We start from the raw sequence: 21298 nt of genomic DNA, 5'->3' as shown, positions 1-21298 counted from the left end.
TACCAGTGCTACATGCAAACTGTACAGCCTTCACATGGCATTACCACTTGAACAAGTGTGTACATAGTCCATGAGCATCTACCAGTGCTACGTGGAAACTGTACAGCCTTCACATGGCATTACCACTTGAACAAGTGTGTACATAGTCCATGAGCATCTACCAGTGCTACGTGCAAACTGTACAGCCTTCACATGGCATTACCACTTGAACAAGTGTGTACATAGTCCATGAGCATCTACCAGTGCTACGTGCAAACTGTACAGCCTTCACATGGCATTACCACTTGAACAAGTGTGTACATAGTCCATGAGCATCTACCAGTGCTACGTGCAAACTGTACAGCCTTCATATGTAATTACCACTTGAACAAGTGTGTACATAGTCCATGAGCATCTACCAGTGCTACGTGCAAACTGTACAGCCTTCACATGGCATTACCACTTGAACAAGTGTGTACATAGTCCATGAGCATCTACCAGTGCTACGTGCAAACTATACAGCATGAAATGAACCTGACACAGCATTGTGGAGATGTTTTACCAACCAGAGGTGTTTTAACTGTTTGTTTTTATTTAGAAAATTTCAACTAAGGCATAGTGGGACTGGGGTTATGATGTTTATTAGATTTTAAAGATGTTACTTTAACATGGAGTTATGTTCAGTATGACTAAGGCATGCCATTTTTCTGTGATTAGTTTAGAAGAGACTATTAATGAAAGAAAGACACATTGTTCTGAGTGTCAGACATTTATAAAAACTGCAGCGTGTGAAAGCAGTACTTTAACAGGGACTGGACAATTGTTTATAAGCATGCATTGACCGGGGGTTTGATCATGAAAAATGGCAATGTGTTTAAATCACTAAGCTATCTTTTCTTTATTATTATGCACAAACCCACTAACTTCCTCACACAAACACAAAATAACCCATTTCACTACTAGTACTAATTCAAGAAAATATTTTGATCACAAGCGCAAGTAGCAATTTCTTTTTGGGTACTTACAATATATGTACATTGTTATGAATCTAGAGAAAGTTACTGAGAGGAACGATATATTTTTAACTGTTTTACAGGCCTCTGAGAATTAATATTTATAAGTTACACAAAAACAAATTCAGGCAACCCATTTTGTTTTTACATAATCCATCATGACCATGTAAATGATGTTATAAATTCAACGTGCAAATGAAAAATGGGTTATGAAAAACTATACTTATGTGAGCAACGCGCAAACAAAACTCTATTACTCTCGTAATTTTCAGAGGCCTGTAGTATGTAAATAAGTGAATGGACAGGTAAGACCATGAAATAACGGTTACCTGGTCTCGAATCAGACACAGCTGGCTGAACTTTCTTCACAAAAATATCTTCGATGACTGTCATTTCCTACAAGAAATAATAAAAGTACACAAAATATGTCAATTAAGAAGTATAAATACTAACATAATGTACTGAATATTTCCACTAAAAAAAATCCAAAATATTGTGAAAATTTAAATTTTAAAAACTGTTTTGATCAAAGAACTAAGATTCAGATTTGACATGGCACTAAAATCAGAAATTTGGGGGAAAATCCTAAAATGTTTCATGCCTGGTGTGGCAGCGGTAGTTACATTTGCACTCCATCACAATATGTCAGTCATTAAAGGTCTTTCGGTTTGTAAATAACAAAATTTTATAAGTAACAGAATTGTGGTTCACCAACAATAACCTCCTTTTAACTTTTATTTACTCTCTGTAGAATGAATGTTAAAAATACAGAATGCAAAAATTTGACTGTATCAAAGTTTGTTTGTTTTGTTTAATAACACCACTAAAGCACATTCATTTATTAATCATCGGCTATTGGACGTCAAACATTTGGTAACTTGACATATAGTCTTAGAGAGGAAACCTGCTACTTTTTAGTAACAAGGGATCATTTATATGCACCATCCCACAGACAGGATAGCACATACCAGTCTTTGATATATCAGTCATAGTGCACTGGCTGGAAAGAGAAATAGCCCAATAGGTCCACCAATGGGGATCGATCCTAGACAGACCACACATCAAGCAAGCGCTTTACCACTGGGCTACGTCCCACCCCCATGACCATATCAGTGATAACTTGAGTTTATCAATATTTCACAGTCCATATCAGTGATAACTTGAGTTTATCAATATTTCACAGTCCATATCCGTGATAACTTGAGTTTATCAATATTTCACAGACCATATCAGTGATAACTTGAGTTTATCAATATTTCACAGTCCATATCAGTGATAACTTGAGTTTATCAATATTTCACAGACCATATCAGTGATAACTTGAGTTTATCAATATTTCACAGTCCATATCAGTGATAACTTGAGTTTATCAATATTTCACAGACCATATCAGTGATAACTTGAGTTTATCAATATTTCACAGACCATATCAGTGATAACTTGAGTTTATCAATATTTCACAGTCCATATCAGTGATAACTTGAGTTTATCAATATTTCACAGACCATATCAGTGATAACTTGAGTTTATCAATATTTCACAGTCCATATCAGTGATAACTTGAGTTTATCAATATTTCACAGACCATATCCGTGATAACTTGAGTTTATCAATATATCACAGTCCATATCAGTGATAACTTGAGTTTATCAATATTTCACAGACCATATCAGTGATAACTTGAGTTTATCAATATTTCACAGTCCATATCAGTGATAACTTGAGTTTATCAATATTTCACAGACCATATCCGTGATAACTTGAGTTTATCAATATTTCACAGTCCATATCCGTGATAACTTGAGTTTATCAATATTTCACAGTCCATATCGGTGATAACTTGAGTTTATCAATATTTCACAGTCCATATCGGTGATAACTTGAGTTTATCAATATTTCACAGTCCATATCGGTGATAACTTGAGTTTATCAATATTTCACAGTCCATATCGGTGATAACTTGAGTTTATCAATATTTCACAGTCCATATCAATGATAACTTGAGTTTATCATATTGGTGATGTTATACCTTATAAAAAATAGTTTAAACTAAGGACACAATATTAAAAAAAAAAAACCTGTTGATCAACACTGATATAATACTTACAGGTGAGTCAACGTATTTTGAATATAGCAATGGCTGCATGACATTGCGTACGTAGTCCACGATGTGTCTCAATGCAGCATCTATTAGTTCACGTTTTGACTGAAGGAAAAAACACATTATTTCAACACTGGCGAAGATAATAATTGTTTATTTACTAAATGTGAATGTGATATTTCTCAATGCACCTCTGTTTAAACCATATAGGGTACAGAGCGTTTTAGGCGACTGCAATTACATAGTAAATACATGTTTGTTTAGAATACCAGTGTCTGTATATCTAATGTGTTTACAGTCGTGTTTTAATGGCAGTCATTATTCAATATATTTACTATGTAATATATATTGTTTCAAACATACAAAAAATCCACTTTGAGCAACTACAAACATTAGGATGAAAACCCCCCAAAAAATTCCATATAGATACTGATATTTTAAACAAGAAAATATTAATATATCACTTTAATCATCAAAAAGGCTCTGTTAGTTGTAAACATGTTACAATGGCAGCAAAATGAGAACAGTCTCTTTAACCGCTTGGATACAACCGACAGGTCTGTTGTTATTTACTGCACTGTACCAATACAAAATGAGAACAGTCTCTTTAACTGCTTGGATACAACCGACAGGTCTGTTGTATTTACTGCACTGTACCAATACAAAATGAGAACAGTCTCTTTAACCGCTTGGATACAACCGACAGGTCTGTTGTATTTACTGCACTGTACCAATACAAAATGAGAACAGTCTCTTTAACCACTTGGATACAACCGACAGGTCTGTTGTATTTACTGCATTGTACCAATACAAAATGAGAACAGTCTCTTTAACCGCTTGGATACAACCGACAGGTCTGTTGTTATTTACTGCATTGTACCAATACAAAATGAGAACAGTCTCTTTAACCGCTTGGATACAACCGACAGGTCTGTTGTATTTACTGCACTGTACCAATACGAAATGAGAACAGTCTCTTTAACTGCTTGGATACAACCGACAGGTCTGTTGTTATTTACTGCACTGTACCAATACAAAATGAGAACAGTCTCTTTAACTGCTTGGATACAACCGACAGGTCTGTTGTACTTACTGCATTGTACCAATATAAAGTAGAGAAGGATCCAACATTTTGAAACTACAGTGAAACCTCTCAAAACCGTATCCTCTGTAAACCGGAATTCCCCCCAAAACAGACATTTTTCATGGTCCCTTTTTAAATATCTGTGCAGAAGAGAACCTATCTAAACCGGATACCTCTTAAAACCAGATTTTTCACTTGGTTCTCAGGGTGTCCAGTTTAGTGGAGTTTCACTGTAGTACATTTTTATCTTATCTTAAGGTATATTACATATCAATGAATGGCATGTCTAGACTAAAAACAAAGTTTAATGTCTACATCAATAGGTGATGGTTTGATGCCTGTTACCTGTTATTTACATTTCTGTTACAAGCTTATGACTGAAACTTAAAAAGGTTGTCTGAAATGTGACATTTATTAGAAAGATCTAAAATAGAAAAATATTTCTACATAAATGTTATTCTTTATTTAAAAAAAAAAAAATTCTAGAAGAAACTAAACTGCTGACTACTAGTATTAAAATGTTGTTTAAATGATGTCTGAAATAATTTGCAAACTTACAACAAAGGTGTCTTGGCATGAACCTTGATTGAGTCTCTGGGTGAAATATTTCTTAACCAGTCGATACACCTTCCGATTCTGGAATAAAATATACAGAAATAGAATTTTTTTCAAAACAATGAATTCAACAAATACATAAAAAAAAAAAAAAAAAAAAATTAAATGCACAGTAATGTATATTTTGTCCATTGCATATCGGTCACACATCTTTTATAAACACAAGTGATTATTATGTTTAGAATTTGATAAAGTATCCTTTAAATCCCATGTTTGCAACTTTCATTTATATAAAAACACTCTACTTAAAGTAATGATTAATACTTATTTGAGAATAGGCCATGAAATTTCATGTAGTGGGGTAATTATATACTGACACCCATTCCGTCAATCATAAATTGGCCAGAATCATTGCTACTTCATTTTTAAATAGGGAAAGTAGGTACCTTAGTTTAATTCGGAACATACCATCTACAATTTCTGCCATGGTTTTTTGATGAATGGCCTTAAAATATTAATGGCCATTCTATCATGTCAGCAGTCTCCAGGTAAAAAAATACATATTTGGTGCCAAATTTGTTACATGATCAGAATGGACATTCTGTCTTGTGTTCAATGATTGTCATCTGATATTTTGTCCTCAAATTCAGATTTAATTGGTCATAACTGTTTATTCAGTAAATCCTTTATATAAATGAAACTGCATTTATTAGCTAGAGATATCAGTGCAATGGATTCAGACCCGTGTTAGTGCACAGGCTGACTAGACCCAAGCCTATGGCGCCAAATTTTAGGGGCTGCATAACCATGCAGAAAAATATCCAATTTCTATTATTCCTCCAGCCTATAGAATATTATATTATTGTTTAACAATATATATACTGTAATATAGATAATGGCAAAAACATTAAAAGACACTTGGTAAGTGATCAACATCACCTGGCAAACGAACAAAAAATACCAAACCTTGATTGACAAGTAAATAAATTTTGAAATATTCTGGTAAAGACTAACCTTGACACATTTCTTACATATAGATTTACAAAATTCAAGTGGCATCCCGCAAGTAAATATAAATATATTCAAAATACACTGGCAATATACTTTGAATGTAAACAAATATTGACCTTTGAATGGATCTTCTTTTGGGGAACTTTCAATGAGATTAAATCGGAATCACTATCAAAATGAAAAAAAATTGTTGGCCAAAATGGAACCGATTTGGCTATAATGGCACCTAAATGTTTTTTGCAAATATTAATATAGCTGTTGTTTTATTGAAGATATCATTATTCACAACTTGTAATGATATTTTAGCATACATTATTTAATTTTTAGTTCTGTACAAATTATATAGCCATAGATTTTGGTTCCGTTTTGTCTAATTTGGTTCCATTTTCATTTGGGGCTGGTCTGCAAGGCTAGTTCTTGGCGAGTAAAACATTTCGCCAAATTATAAAAAAAAACCATAAAAAAAAACCCAGAGTTATTTTTCAACAAAGCATCAATTATTACATGAAATTCTTTTGCCAAATTAAAATAAAATTTGTCAATTGTTCCTCAATTTTACAATTGGCGAGTGGCAGAGCTAGCCCTGGTTTTGCCACGGTTCTGTTTTCGCTATAACCCATTTCCAGAATGTCGCGCCTACACAGTTCGGAACTCTGAAGTCGGCAATGCGGAACATGTATTGCTGTGTATTGAACTATTTTGTCATCATTCTGAACCGTTTGTTTGAATGGTTTGGATTTCTGGCATGGTTGATGCAGATTCAATATCAAAAATAAAAATAAATAAATTTACAGTCAGACAGAAAAAGACGGATCATCTGACTGACTGGTAGTTGAATTTTTTAACTTGTGTCAGAATTGTTACTCACATTTGGCAAGCGGGTGAGTACTTTCTTCACCACTGCACAACGATATATATGTTAAACATGCCCTTTTTATTTTTTTTGGCTTTTCTGTTGTTTTGGGGTTAGGGGTTGGGAAGGACAGGGGTCACAGGGGTCCCCCCACATAGCCCCCCCCCCCCCCCCGCCTCTTTAATTTTCACCCAGAGATGACAGTCACAATGGGGTGAATACCATTTTCAGATATTCAATTAGAATCAATACAATTTCCAAAACTGCATGCTATTAATTTTTTAATTTTGTTTTGGTTTAAAAATGGCTGAAATGTCTAACTGTTTGAAGAAAATATTGTAATTTTAAAAACTAACATTTTCCAAATGTGGATAATGATGTGAAAATTCGGTAAGATATGTCATATTTATCGTGTACGAAGCAAAAACGATGGTGAGGCAAGTGAATGTTGTCGACCTTAGTCACCGTCCCTAACAGAAACAGCAAGTATTGACCAATAAGGAAGTATTTAAAAATCGATGACAGCAAAATATCCTTTGTGCTCTACTTGTCTTATGTAATCCATACCTGGGGATCAGCAACTACAAGTGCACAATTCCCTTCACCCCTGTAATGCCATTCAACATCGTTACACACCATGGGCCGCGCCATCTTGGTTAGCGTTTTCTTTTCTTTCCGAGACTGGAGAGTTCCGAATCCGTTATCGGTTAGTCGTCATGCAAATCGATCGATATAATAATAAATGCTGCTTTTTCTTATTTAAGTTAATCACAGTACAGCTGTAACATTTATTTATTTACTTACTTATTTGTAAATTCATCATTAATTCATATCTATTCATTAGGCATAATCTATAATGATCATGTTAAAAATAAAAGAAGATAAAGCAGAGTCGTGTGTCAAATTAGCATCCCATTAAGTTCTACTTTAACCAACAACTAATACACATGACAATTTTTATTTGTGGTTAACATTTAGTTCTAGAACAGTAGGGATGCATTCACAACTACTCAGTGTCACAAGTATTTTAATACATCGCCACCACTACAAATGTTTAATTAACAGAAACATTGAATTAAAATGTTTTAGAAAGAACTCATTCTATTTACAATCTAAAGTGGTACCTAGAACAATACACCACCTCAGTATTATCTTAAGTTCGTGGAATTTGCTTTCCATTTTACATTTTTCCATGAGTAGCAAGGGATCTTTATATGCAGACAGGATAGCACATACCACGGCCTTTGATATACCAGTTGTGGTTATAACGAGAAATATTTATAGGATATTAAACGAGCTTCCATTTCGTATCATGTTTATGGCCCGTAGCCAGCATTTTGAGTGGGAGCGTTCAATTAGGTATTTGCCGGGGCCTTTTGGATATGAATTTGATTGAGAAAAAAAGTTGCCTCTCCGGAAAATTTGAAATCTCTGAAAGCCTAAAACCCCAAGATAATGAAATTCTAGGAAACCGCAGAAGTTAAAGGTATTGGCCCGGGGTATTAACCTGAGGTATATGTTAAAAGGTACGTGTACCTCAGAACCATGATCAATTCCTTTAATAATGAACATATTTATGAAAAACGAAACACATTACGTTCATGACAATTGTATCATCACTAATCACCGCCAACACCTGCATCCCCTGTTGAGAGTACAGGTGTAGTCCTCAAACGTTTTCAATTCTTTATTGACCGTAAGCACAGCGGTTTATTGGTAAAAACAAACAACAATAGTAATAAACATACAATATCACATGTACATACAATTAGGATAACATGGGCGGATCCAAGGGGGGGGGGGGGGACCAGGGGGACGCGTCCCCCCAAAAAATTGTTCAAGTGCCCTCAAAATGTCCAAGTGCCCTTTTTGTTTGTAGAATATTTTTTTTTTTAAGTAAACAATAATTATATTGTAGATAAATGAAATCAAGATTTTCGTGTACATGCGCAAGCTTGCAGATATGTGTCTGTGTTATTGAGTCTCAATGGGGCCCCATTGAGGTTCTAACGCGAGTGACGCCAATTTACTTCATTATTGCTAGTATATTATGACGTAGAACTGTAGGAATTCATATTAATTGTAAATATCAAAACTTGTAGTAAGGTGCCCTTTTGACGAGTCAATGTGCCCTTCTTTTTTGGTCCCCCCCTAAAAATATTTCCTGGATCCGCCCATGGATAATAAATATTATATATGTTATAATAAGATGATATATTACGATATACATGTACATCCATATCAATAAGGAAAATGTAAATTATAGTTATATAGGTAAGGTATTATATACAAATTGACGTTTAAATGCTGTACATATTACGCCGCTAGATTTCATCTCACTATACATTGTACTCGAAATACAATTATATGTTTTGATCATTTTGAAGCAATATTTTATCATACGATAGGTTCGTTCATGTATCAGTGGATATCTATCTAATTCAAAATAAATTATTGCATCCCATTTCATTGTTGTCATTGATGCGTCATATCATCAAAATGGCATCTACATGTTGGCATAAAACATTTTGAAATACTTGGAAATTACATTCAAGAAAGTACGCAACATTTTCTAGTTGGCCTTAATCCTACGGGACATTTGCAAATTCAAGAGCACCAAAAACCAACCCTCGCCCGTTACTGACCCTGGTCAGGCTGTTTGTGCTCCATTGCACATGCCAGCGCTGGCGACCCCTCGCCCACCCACCCCAAACCTTTTCCTTTCCTGGACAGTTTGTTCTGAATGTGCACGTTAAAACCTATGACCTGACCTGACCTGACCTATCAGGATTACTTTCTGTTGTTAACCTTTTATTTCTAACTTTGGTTGATATATCAATGGAAGGTGACCTGCTGTCATTGTCATGTAATTATCGAATGCTACGAGGCCATCAATATAGCAAAAAGTACAATTAAATATTTTTGCTACATGTAGGTTCCTTTTTTCTCATCTTTTTTGCCAGATTAGTTAGAAATTCTTAATCATGTACTGCAGCTTTGGTAAGGGGATTGCTAAATGAAGGAAATGGTTTATTTAACGACGCACTCAACTCGTTTTATTTACGGTTATATGGCGTCGGACATATGGTTAAAGACCACACAGAATAGCAGTAAGGGATATTTTATATGCACTATCCCATAGACAGGATAGCACATACCACGGCCTTTGGTGTACCAGTCGTCGTGTACTGGCTGGAGCGAGAAATAGCCCAATGGGCCCACTGACGGGGATCGATCGCAAACCAACCGCTTCAAGCGAGCGCTTTACCACTGGGCTACGACTCGCCCCTTGCTAACGACAGCAAATATTGTTTTATGGGAAAGTTACAAAAGTTACAGTCAAGTATTTGTACAATATTAAAAACTGAACAAAGTGGACCTCAGATTTTGCGGGAATGTTCAAACGAACCCCCCGGACCCCCCCCCCCCCCTCCAAATACGGGCCTGACGAGCTTTAGTGAGTGACAATGAAAATTATTTTACGAGGGACATAAACATAATACGAAATGGTAACGAGTTTAATATCCTATTTATTACCCATAATCGATCTTAATGTATATCACTCAACCCGTTTCGTTGACGTCCTTGTAAGGTTGTAGTGCGCCAATGATGACGTCATCATGTGACGTTGAAGTGTTACGTCCCACTTGTTCTAGTGGGACGTATTTGACAGTGGTGTTACGGAAAATTTAGCATCTATTGCGAGCACTGAAATTGCGCCCCATACATCTGAAGAAAATAATTTTGTTCACTATCCGAGGATGGCTTGTCTGACTTTAATAAAAACTGCTCAGTGGCGCCCCCCCCCCCCCCCCCCTCAAGTGGCGCTCAGGGCACGGTATCACTTTGATATGTACCAAGATATTTTTAACCATATGGGTCATAAATAAAGGGTCCAAGTGAATAAGCTATGATGTCCAAACAGATAGTCAGTATTAGAAGGGGCCACGGGAATAACCTATGATGTTCAAACAGATAGTCAGTATTAGAAGGGTCCACGGGAATAACCTATGATGTCCAAACAGATAGTCAGTATTAGAAGGGTCCACGGGAATAACCTATGATGTCCAAACAGATAGTCAGTATTAGAAGGGTCCACTAGAATAACCTATGATAACAGATAGTCAGTATTAGAAGGGTCCACGGGAATAACCTATGATAACAGATAGTCAGTATTAGAAGGGTCCACAGGAATAACCTATGATAACAGATAGTCAGTATTAGAAGGGTCCACAGGAATAACCTATGATCACAGATACTCAGTATTAGAAGGGTCCACGGGAATAACCTATGATGTCCAAACAGATAGTCAGTATTAGAAGGGGCCACGGGAATAACCTATGATGTTCAAACAGATAGTCAGTATTAGAAGGGTCCACGGGAATAACCTATGATGTCCAAACAGATAGTCAGTATTAGAAGGGTCCACTAGAATAACCTATGATAACAGATAGTCAGTATTAGAAGGGTCCACGGGAATAACCTATGATAACAGATAGTCAGTATTAGAAGGGTCCACAGGAATAACCTATGATAACAGATAGTCAGTATTAGAAGGGTCCACGGGAATAACCTATGATCACAGATACTCAGTATTAGAAGGGTCCACGGGAATAACCTATGATGTCCAAACAGATAGTCAGTATTAGAAGGGGCCACGGGAATAACCTATGATGTCCAAACAAATGGTCAGTATTAGAAGGGTCCACGGGAATAACCTGTGATGTCCAAACAGATAGTCAGTATTAGAAGGGGCCACGGGAATAATCTATGATAACAGATAGTCAGTATTAGAAGGGGCCACAGGAATAACCTATGATAACAGATAGTCAGTATTAGAAGGGGCCACAGGAATAACCTATGATAACAGATAGTCAGTATTAGAAGGGTCCGCGGGAATAACCTATGATAACAGATAGTCAGTATTAGAAGGGTCCACGGGAATAACCTATGATAACAGATAGTCAGTATTAGAAGGGTCCACGGGAATAACCTATGATAACAGATAGTCAGTATTAGAAGGGTCCACTGGAATAACCTATGATAACAGATAGTCAGTATTAGAAGGGTCCACGGGAATAACCTATGATAACAGATAGTCAGTATTAGAAGGGTCCACGGGAATAACCTATGATAACAGATAGTCAGTATTAGAAGGGTCCACAGGAATAACCTATGGAATCCAAATAGATAGTCAGTATTAGAAGGGTCCACGGGAATAACCTATGATGTCCAAACAGATAGTCAGTATTAGAAGGGTCCACGGGAATAACCTATGATGTCCAAACAGATGGTCAGTATTAGAAGGGTCCACGGGAATAACCTATGATGTCCAAACAGATGGTCAGTATTAGAAGGGTCCACGGGAATAACCTATGATGTCCAAACAGATAGTCAGTATTAGAAGGGTCCACGGGAATAACCTATGATAACAGATAGTCAGTATTAGAAGGGTCCACGGGAATAACCTATGATGTCCAAACAGATAGTCAGTATTAAAAATGTCGTGTATGGCACAATAAAATAAAAACTATAATTATTGTAGGTCATTAAATATTACTTAAATATTAATATCACTAGTAATAAGGCTTAAATTACATATGTATTTGTTGATTCAGATGTTTGTTCATGTAATTAATGTATATTTATGTTACTGTTACTGCAGATAAATGTATATTATATTGTTATTTTTGCTCTGCCCATATTCGGGTGTTATGCAAATAAATTATTCTTATTCTTATTCTTATTCTTAAAAGTTATTGGTAAATTATTTTTTCTTAGGTATAAATATTCCACGATTGCAGAGTTGTAAACTTTAAAATTTAAAAAGATCAACTTACCAAAAGTGTGACATCACAGGTAAACTCTTCGTGTATATATAGCTTATGGGTGTATGCATATACATAGGCGTACGAGACAGGGGGTCGGGGGGGGGGGGGACTGCCCCTCCCTAGATCTGGAGCAAAACCTCAAATTCGGGCAAAAATTATAGAGATAGGGCCTATTCGGCAAAATGTACTAACCTGAGACCTTTTTACTTTTTATTTCTATCATTCTACCCTCAAAATTAGTTGTAATCCATGTAAAAATGTGTAGTGATTCGTTTGCAACCACATATAGCTGTTTGGTAGCTAATAAGAATAAATGGTGTTCATTTCTTTTATTTCGGGCAAAATAGGAGCCCGTACGCCTATGTATGTACATATGTACGTGTGTGCGTGTGCGTACGCACATGTAAGCGTATGTCTATATGTATTCGTGTATTCATGTATATGTGCATGTGTGTATGTATATGTATGTACATTAGCATTATTATAATTTGTATTATATATTTGTAAAATAAGCCGGCATTTTATCTGTATAATCCAGATTTCTGTCTAAACCGGCATGATCTCAAAGTCCTGCCCACTCATAGTCAATTTATCATGCGTTAGTTAAGTTCTCCATAATCCTGGTTCTGTCAGCTCCATATATAGGATGGAAATTCAAGAATAACTTACTTTTGAGTCTCCAAGCTTTACAAGATATGAAGCTGCAAGATCCCTTAGTTGAGATGATGATACGAAAGTGTGTCTTTTTATCTACTGCCAATAAGACATTGTATTTTGTCGAGTGCCCAGCCATCTTGTTGGCATCAGGGGTAACCAAAAGGCAGATTCCTCTGCCAAGTTCGCTTTTGATTTGCCTCATGTCAGGGTTGGTGTGCCGTATACTGATTTTAATAATATTATTAAACAATATATCTTTTCGACCTGGTAAGATGATTGGAATGGTGCGATTGCACACAAGCTTTATTCTGTCAAGCCAGTCCTGTGATAGTGGCATTCCTCCTACAGGCGGTGCAGGAAGAATAAATTATCTTGTGCCATGCTCGAATAGGCCATACATACTTGTATTCGACATTTTAATATACTTATACCTGGATGTCGTAAAACATTCAGTCAGTCAGTCAATCAGCCAATCAGTCATTTCTTGTAGTCAAGGTTCCAAGTCTTTAGTTTAGAGAGGGATACTAATGATATACTATTAGAGAATAGAAATAAAATCGATTGATCGATCAATAATAAAATTAGAAGAAAAATTAAAACTAAAAAAACACAACCCACCCACCCTAAAAACCCACACCAAAACAAACAAAAATAAACTACCTGCTAACTCTGGTCTTGGTGATGGACTAGTGACTAGTATATTCCAAGATGAATATTAAAATAAAGATAATCTTGATCAATTTATTCACATAATTTAGAGGTAAATCAAAAGAAAAAAGAAGCTATTAATAAATATTAATCATAAAATGAAAACTGAAAAATCTTGCTTGCTTTTCTCTCTCTCTCTCTCTCTCTCTCTCTCTCTCTCTCTCTCTCTCTCTCTCTCTCTCTCTCTCTCTCTCTCTCTCTCTCTCTCTCTCTCTCTCTCTTTTTCTCTAATTTTGCTAAACTGATAACTTTCTCTAATGCGAATGTATTCCACTAGCCACATTGTATACAAGATAAGGATTATACGAAATGTTCATATACTGTCACTGTAGACAGGTATAGTACCAAAAATACAATTCACATTGCAAACCTAAAACAGGCCTTGGGATGTAATAAAAAGTACAAAAGCCTCAAAATTCCCATCTACCAACTTCAGCCAATTATCGATTACGTACGTTCAAATCCCGTCAATATAGGCTAAGGCTACTTTGTGGGGTTTTCTTCTTCCAATGTGTGTGTGTGTGTGTGTGTGTGTGTGTGTGTGTTTCATTTTATTTTTATTTCACAACCAACTTCTAACTGACATATAAGTCCACACAATTTCTCTCGACACGTTTTATGGATGTGCCGGTAAGTAATAAACAAGTTACGGTCGCGATCAAATTGCATAAGTTAAAAGCGCCTATTCTTCTCCACAGAAGTGTACAATATACATGTACGTCGTGACCTGAAAACATCTACGTCACGTTAGCTCCACCAATCGATTTCAGCTTCTAACTGCCTGTTTACACCGACCTGCGTCATAACCGGATTGTGCCCCCCCCCCCCCCCCCCCCCCGGTAGATTGCTACGCCTCGTAGCAAATGATTAACGATGAGATACTGAGCGTACGCAACACTAGAAAACGCGCGTAGGAGGCGACCGTTTAATTACGCGCGGGAACGAATGCGGTTATTCACGGTTCAGTCTCCGGGCAGCAGGCACAAGGAGATTTGTTTTCTTATTCCTCCGATATCCATTGATTTATCTACCAGTCCGCCTACTTACTTCTCGCAGAATACGGAATCTATTGGAAATATTGACCACATGGTTGATTCTCCCACATACGATGCGCACAAACAGTATGGCTGTATATATACACGACGTTCAGACCAATTTAATACATGTAGTCACAATCGTATCCAAAAAGACGTGTGTTTATTTGTTTAAAATCGATCTGTGGTCAAAATAGTAAACACAAATTGTTAGGGCGTATTAATTCGTATTTATACACCAATATATTCAAAGTAAGTTTTAAAATATGACAAACTTGTTATTGATATTGAAGAACGCAGAAATGTAACTTTTCAACTTTCTACTAGTATCTGATTTCAACCTTATTTATCTTTGTATTAATTTATTTATTTTTATTTTTGTTTAAATACTGAATGTAATTGGAATGTAACAGGAATTCAACGCGCGCGCGCACACACACACACACACACGCCATAAATATAATGAAAATAACATAACATATTAACACACATTCACTGAACCTCTAGTATACATAACCAAGCATATCGTCAGTAACACTGACAATAACATAACGAATGACACGACACGTACATAAATAGGCGCGGATCCAAATGTCTTTTTTTGGGGGGGGGGGGGGGGTGCGTATCATTCCCGAAGTTACAAGTGTCCTAAAACATCCAGTGTTTAATGGGTGATTATAATGAATTAAAAAAAAAAAAAAATGCTTAGTGTTGGCTGGGTGTTTCAGAGGTCGATATACAGTACAGGTTAATGTACTTTGGCATACTGTAGCCTAGTCAAGTTGCACCCCCCACCCCACCCCCATATAAAAACCATACATCCACTTCTTTATTGTATGTTAAATTACATCCCCGTACACCGTCACGCATACAATACGAAAAGTCCTAACAAAATGGATTGTTATTGTGTGTGTAATTTAAAAAAAAAAGTCAAACTGTTCCCACCAAGAAGAAATGTGATCATTTATAGCGAATTTACTGGAGCCAGGCGGAACAAGTCCGGCAATATGGCCGTACCAGTCGGCATACACGGGTAGCAAGAAGTAGGTTATCTAAGGCGACCAGCCTCATTGCACGTCACTTGGTAGCACTATCTATGGGCCACATTGTAAACATTACAAGGTCTGGTATATTCTATACCTAGCCTAGCGCGCACGCACACACACCAGTGACGTAGGAAGGTGTCAAAAGGTGTATGTGGGGGAGGGGGGGGGGGAAGAGACACTTATATTTACACACTTTTACACTATTATAAAGCAAAACATCTAAAACATCCTACGCCAGTGTACCCCCCTCCCACACCTCCACACACACACACCAACTCCAGATATCGTTCCTACAGGCCTAGAAATATACCCTTTTTTTGCCTGGTATTGTTAACGTTACATGTAATGACGTCATATGGACTAAATCTCAAGTAATATGTGTGTTTTGTGTCTTTGAAAAGCAGATAAACGATGGTTAACCGTGTCTTCTCTTTTGTTGTCACACCATACGAACAGAGAACCAACTGTACAGCGCTTCGTTTAACGAGCTGACGTCATCACCCTTGTCCAAGTTTACCGTGATACGACGGTGTTGTTTTTCTTAGCCGACGTCGACGAGTCCACATACAGTGTGACTGGAGCACAGCCGCGGAACAAAGACCATCACACAGACCCCGACAAGCTTGATGTGCCAAAAAACAAACCCCAAACACTCCATAGCCTTCACGAACTGCTAACCAAACAGCCATCGATATTGAATTCTAATTAGGAAATTAAACACTTGTTTGGTTTCAAGGAGCCTGAACTCAGCGAAACATCACAATAACTTTTTAAAAATTAAGGTTAATGAAAATCTTGAAGTTTAGAAACCAAACTCTAACATTTACTTGGAGATTGAGCAAGAATACTGAACTTAAAAAAATATATATATATAATTGTTAGGGTTTGCTTAAAATGTTCTCTTTTTGTGGTGGTGGTGGTGGTGGTGGGTTGAGTGTCTTGTCTTAGGGTGATTCGGGTTTGTTTTTTTAATCAGAGTAGAAGAACTCCAACTTTTGTTTGACGGAGACACCTTTCATGGGTTTTCTGCGACCTATGACTTTGATGTTTAATACAACTGCTTCAACAAATTAGCATAAAATTGCCAGGTTATCGGTTGGCCGTTTGGAAGTTCGACCACCAGTACTGTCCCATGAAATCACAGACAAGATTGAACCCATGACATTGCCCGCTGATGGAATACGTTTTACGAATATGCTTCCACCGCTTTCATTGGAAAATACATGAATCAGCTTGTGTATTCAGTTCATATACACTGGGCAGCTTTCTAAAGTGACAAACTATAATTATGTAAAGTTCAATTAGAGTAACTTACTCCCTTCCCAATTTGACCAACAACTTTTCAGCTACCCTTCGTATGTAATACAGGGTTGTTCCAAGAAGGGCCTAAATCAATTAAACCTAAAAAGGTGGATAAATGCTAGCCTAATAAATAGAGATGTTTGGGGAGATAAAATGTTTAAAATCAGTTAAATCCACATAATAAAATATAAAAAAGTAAAATAGTCCAGTTAAATTCAGGTAATAAAATATAATGCTCTGTACTAATGCTGGCAGTTGAACAGCATCAGAAATGTAATATTAATTTCCTACTCCCACTGTATTGAAAGAAACTCCCATTTATGGTGATGTCAGTGGCTGTTCTCAACCTTGAATATGTTTGGTTTGGTTTCGTTTGTTATGTTGCTTCTATTGTCCGGGTAATGTATTTTTGTATATGTGTTTACTGTCGGATGGCGACAGGCCAACTTTTCATTGGTGTACAAATTAATGTTCGTCGAAGAAACATTATTAATTAACAGCTCAAAGTATATCACCATTAATTTATTATTCACTCGAATCTTGAACCTTGGTCACACCATGTGCCTACGTGCGCCACAACAGCTTGCCGTACTGCTGGAACGAAGCGAACATAACAACACGTTAAATAATTACTGATCGTATTGTTAAGAGTATATATATGGAAGTTGTAGAATATACCTAGACTTTACTACGTCCCATTAGCCGAGTTGTCGCGCATAATGAATTGACGGAACGGTTCACTGATTCCAACCGTGTTTTGCTACATAACCTGTATATTTTTACTATCGGCACAGCCGTTATCAGGCCCATGTTTTGGCAAGTTGCCAGCCGAATTGTAGCGAAATATTGTATCTATATTTAGAATATTCGTCACGATTTGTAAATCCACTTTTACGAACACGTAATATATCTTTCACGTTTCTATATATAACTTTTATATTTCAACCCGTCTATGTTTCGTAAGGTTTAATATCCAGTGTATGATAGCTTTATTTAATCCTGGTTAAAAAGATTACAATTAATTCGGTAAATAAATTGTCGGTAATTAAACCAAATTAATATTGGCCTATATTTTGTTGTTCAATATATTATCGTTGGTCTGCGAAAATCAATGGCAGTTTTCGGACATCTGCGACCTGCTTCAGATTTTATGGAAACGTATTTTGTCTTGGTACTGTTCAGTTATATAGCAAGTATGTGAAGTAGTGACAATAATAATAAGTAATATTATAAACAATATGCTCAAGGTTTCAATAAAATAGATATTTGGTGACTACCGTATGTTTGATCAAATGTTGGTTTAGATTACTTTCGACAAGAAACAGTATTCTCAGAGAACATACACTGTGCTATTCAACCTTGCAGAAGCCAATGTTTTCAATGTTAATTGGGTATCTTTTTAAAAAAAGAGAAAAAAAGCTTACTAGTATGTCATTAGGTTTTAGTAATTTATGGTTAAGTTAACCACTTGTAAATGACGAGTATTTTTTACCATTTATTTAGTATGTTACAGAATTCTCCTAAGTGTATTTTATATAAACTTCTTGTATATCGAGTGTGTTTACAATACTATTTGCAAAAATATATTCCAAAGTAGAATCGTATTTTATTAACTAAGCTTAGATTGTCAACCCATTCTTTAGCGATAGCAACCGGAAGGTATAGAAATACAGAAAGGTCAGATAGAATATATAATTATTGATATCTAAACAACATTGAAGAGGAATATCATATGCTACTAGAATGCCCCAAATATGATGATCTTAGAAGAAAATATATCAAACCTTTTTATTGGAAGAAACCTTCAACTCATAAAGTTGTACTATTATTAAGTATTAATAATATTAAAGTTTTAAACCAGCTTGGTAAATACCTCTCTGAATGTAACAGATTAAGAAACCGTATGATTAATATCAAACCATTATGTATAATTGTGTATTACATTATGTTTATATTATGTAATCACTGTTATATTGTTTTTGCATCTCCTGCAGTACACCGGCCTCGGTGGCGTCGTGGTTAGGCCATCGGTCAACAGGCTGGTAGGTACTGGGTTCGGATCCCAGTCGAGGCATGGGATTTTTAATCTAGATACCGACTCCAAACCCTGAGTGAGTGCTCCGCAATGCTCAATGGGTAGGTGTAAACCACTTGCACCGACCAGTGATCCATAACTGGTTCAACAAAGGCCAAGGTTTATGCTATCCTGCCTGTGGGAAGCGCAAATAAAAGATCCCTTGCTGCTAATTGAAAAGAGTAGCCCGTGAAGTGGCGACAGCGGGTTTCCTCTCAAAATTTGTGTGGTCCTTAACCATATGTCTGACGCCATATAACCGTAAATAAAATGTGTTGAGTGCGTCGATAAAACATTTCTTTCTTTCTCCTGCACTATATGCAGCCGTCGTCTTTATTTATAATTGTGTTTGTATACTGATGAGCTGTAAAGCTCAAAGTTAATAAAGAATTGAATTGAACTGATGTAAGAACAGTGTCGACCAGTGACTAGATTATGTAATGTTAAAGTGATGTGTTCAAGATTTAAGTTAAATAATGTTTGGTGACCACAAGTTGTTATTTACCGTATGTTTGATGTAAGAACAATGTCGACCAGTGAGTATATCATGTAATGTTATTTATAAGAACCGTGTCGCCCAGTGATATATGAAATGTTATTTACCGTATATTTGATATGAAACCAATGTCGATGAATTACTACATGTTGTAACATTTTGCTATTTCAAATATCAAAACAAACGAAAAAACAACAAAAAAACACAATAACAACTAAAAAATAAACAAACCACAGACTCCCACCCCTTCAAAAAAAAGCCAACTAAACTAACAAAAAACAAAACACACACACACACACACACACACACACACACACACACACACACACACACTATTGACGTTAAAATTATGCTTTAATGTTATTTACAATGGCTTGATATAAGAACATAATTCATAAGGTACAACTAGCATATAGTGTTGTTATTTTAAGTATGCTTGGTGACCAGATGGTGCAATGTGGAGATCATTTACAGTATGCTAGGTATAGTAAGTATAAATAACACTGCCATCATTTCCTGAAAGCTCCTGTTTACAGACTGGGTGAGGATTTTTATCAAGTAAACTGAAATGAAAATAACACATTTGTTTCCTGGGACGAGGCAGTGAGCGGGGAATGCCGTCATGTACTTGGTCGCCAGCCAGGACGATGTGATAACCCGCCCTCGAGCGACGTCGTCGTAGCCGCACGTGACTGGAGCTCTGCGTCTGCCCACGAAGACAAACAACGTCAGCACGGTGAACGTCGATCACGGCGGCCCAACACGCCCCGCATCCGCAGTCGGCCCTTTGTTTTTCAGTCCCCAATAGACAGCCATTGTTGAGAGGCGTATTAACACCGATTAACATTAGATCTAGCTGGCTAAATCATGGACGGCAGCATATTTTGGGCGCAACACGCGCACCAAATGGCTTTCTTCTTTTTTTTCTTTTTGTATTTTTTACTTTTCATGGGTTTTACAAAAAGCAGCGTTAACTTTTGTAATGAAATAAACGATTAAAATTAAAACAACTACCATGTTGCAGTTTTGTCACGTGTGTGAAATTTTGTTCATATGCTTACTCATTATTTTGGCTGGTACTTGTAACTTATTATACAAATACAAGCAGGTTCCTTCGTATAATTTTGTGTTTATTCTTTCGTATTTTTGTTGTTCAATCAATTTTTTTTTTCGTAGTTTAACGACGCGACTAGAAGGAAATGTTTTATTTAACGACGCACTCAACACATTTTATTTTACGGTTATATGGCGTCAGACATGGTTAAAGGGACATTCCTGAGTTTGCTGCATTGTAAGATGTTTTCGACAAATAAAATATATCTACGATTAAACTTACATATTAAATATATGTTCTTGTTTAGAATATCAGTGTCTGTATATTCAATGTTTTTCTGGTCGTCTCAATATTTTTAAGAAGCTCAAACTGGATTTTATCTTCAAATAATTTCGTACGTACGAAAAAATTATTTTTAGGAAATAAAATCAAATTTAACCTAGTACAAATATTAGAACGATCAGAAACACGTTTAACATACAGACACTAATATTGTATGC

At 36.2% G+C, this 21298-nt stretch overlaps 1 protein-coding gene across 1 annotated transcript in view; it reads right to left on the bottom strand.

Moving 5' to 3' along the window:
• The window catches only part of LOC121369314 (inositol-pentakisphosphate 2-kinase-like), a 104517-nt gene extending 97277 nt beyond the window's left edge, over window positions 1–7240 (bottom strand). Inside the window, exons 1-4 of the mRNA XM_041494293.1 lie at window positions 7164–7240; window positions 4736–4813; window positions 3100–3198; window positions 1322–1388 (exon numbers count right to left, since the gene is read on the bottom strand). Of these exons, the coding sequence (XP_041350227.1) occupies window positions 1322–1388; window positions 3100–3198; window positions 4736–4813; window positions 7164–7235 (316 nt within the window). The 5' untranslated portion in view covers window positions 7236–7240. The remainder of the gene's footprint in view (window positions 1–1321; window positions 1389–3099; window positions 3199–4735; window positions 4814–7163) is intronic.
• Between the last annotated feature and the right edge of the window lie 14058 nt (window positions 7241–21298).

Source organism: Gigantopelta aegis, chromosome 3, assembly GCF_016097555.1.
Source record: "Gigantopelta aegis isolate Gae_Host chromosome 3, Gae_host_genome, whole genome shotgun sequence".
Taxonomy (NCBI): domain Eukaryota; kingdom Metazoa; phylum Mollusca; class Gastropoda; order Neomphalida; family Peltospiridae; genus Gigantopelta; species Gigantopelta aegis.
Note: the sequence above shows the minus strand (reverse complement) of the source record. Positions and strands in the feature narration are given on the sequence as shown.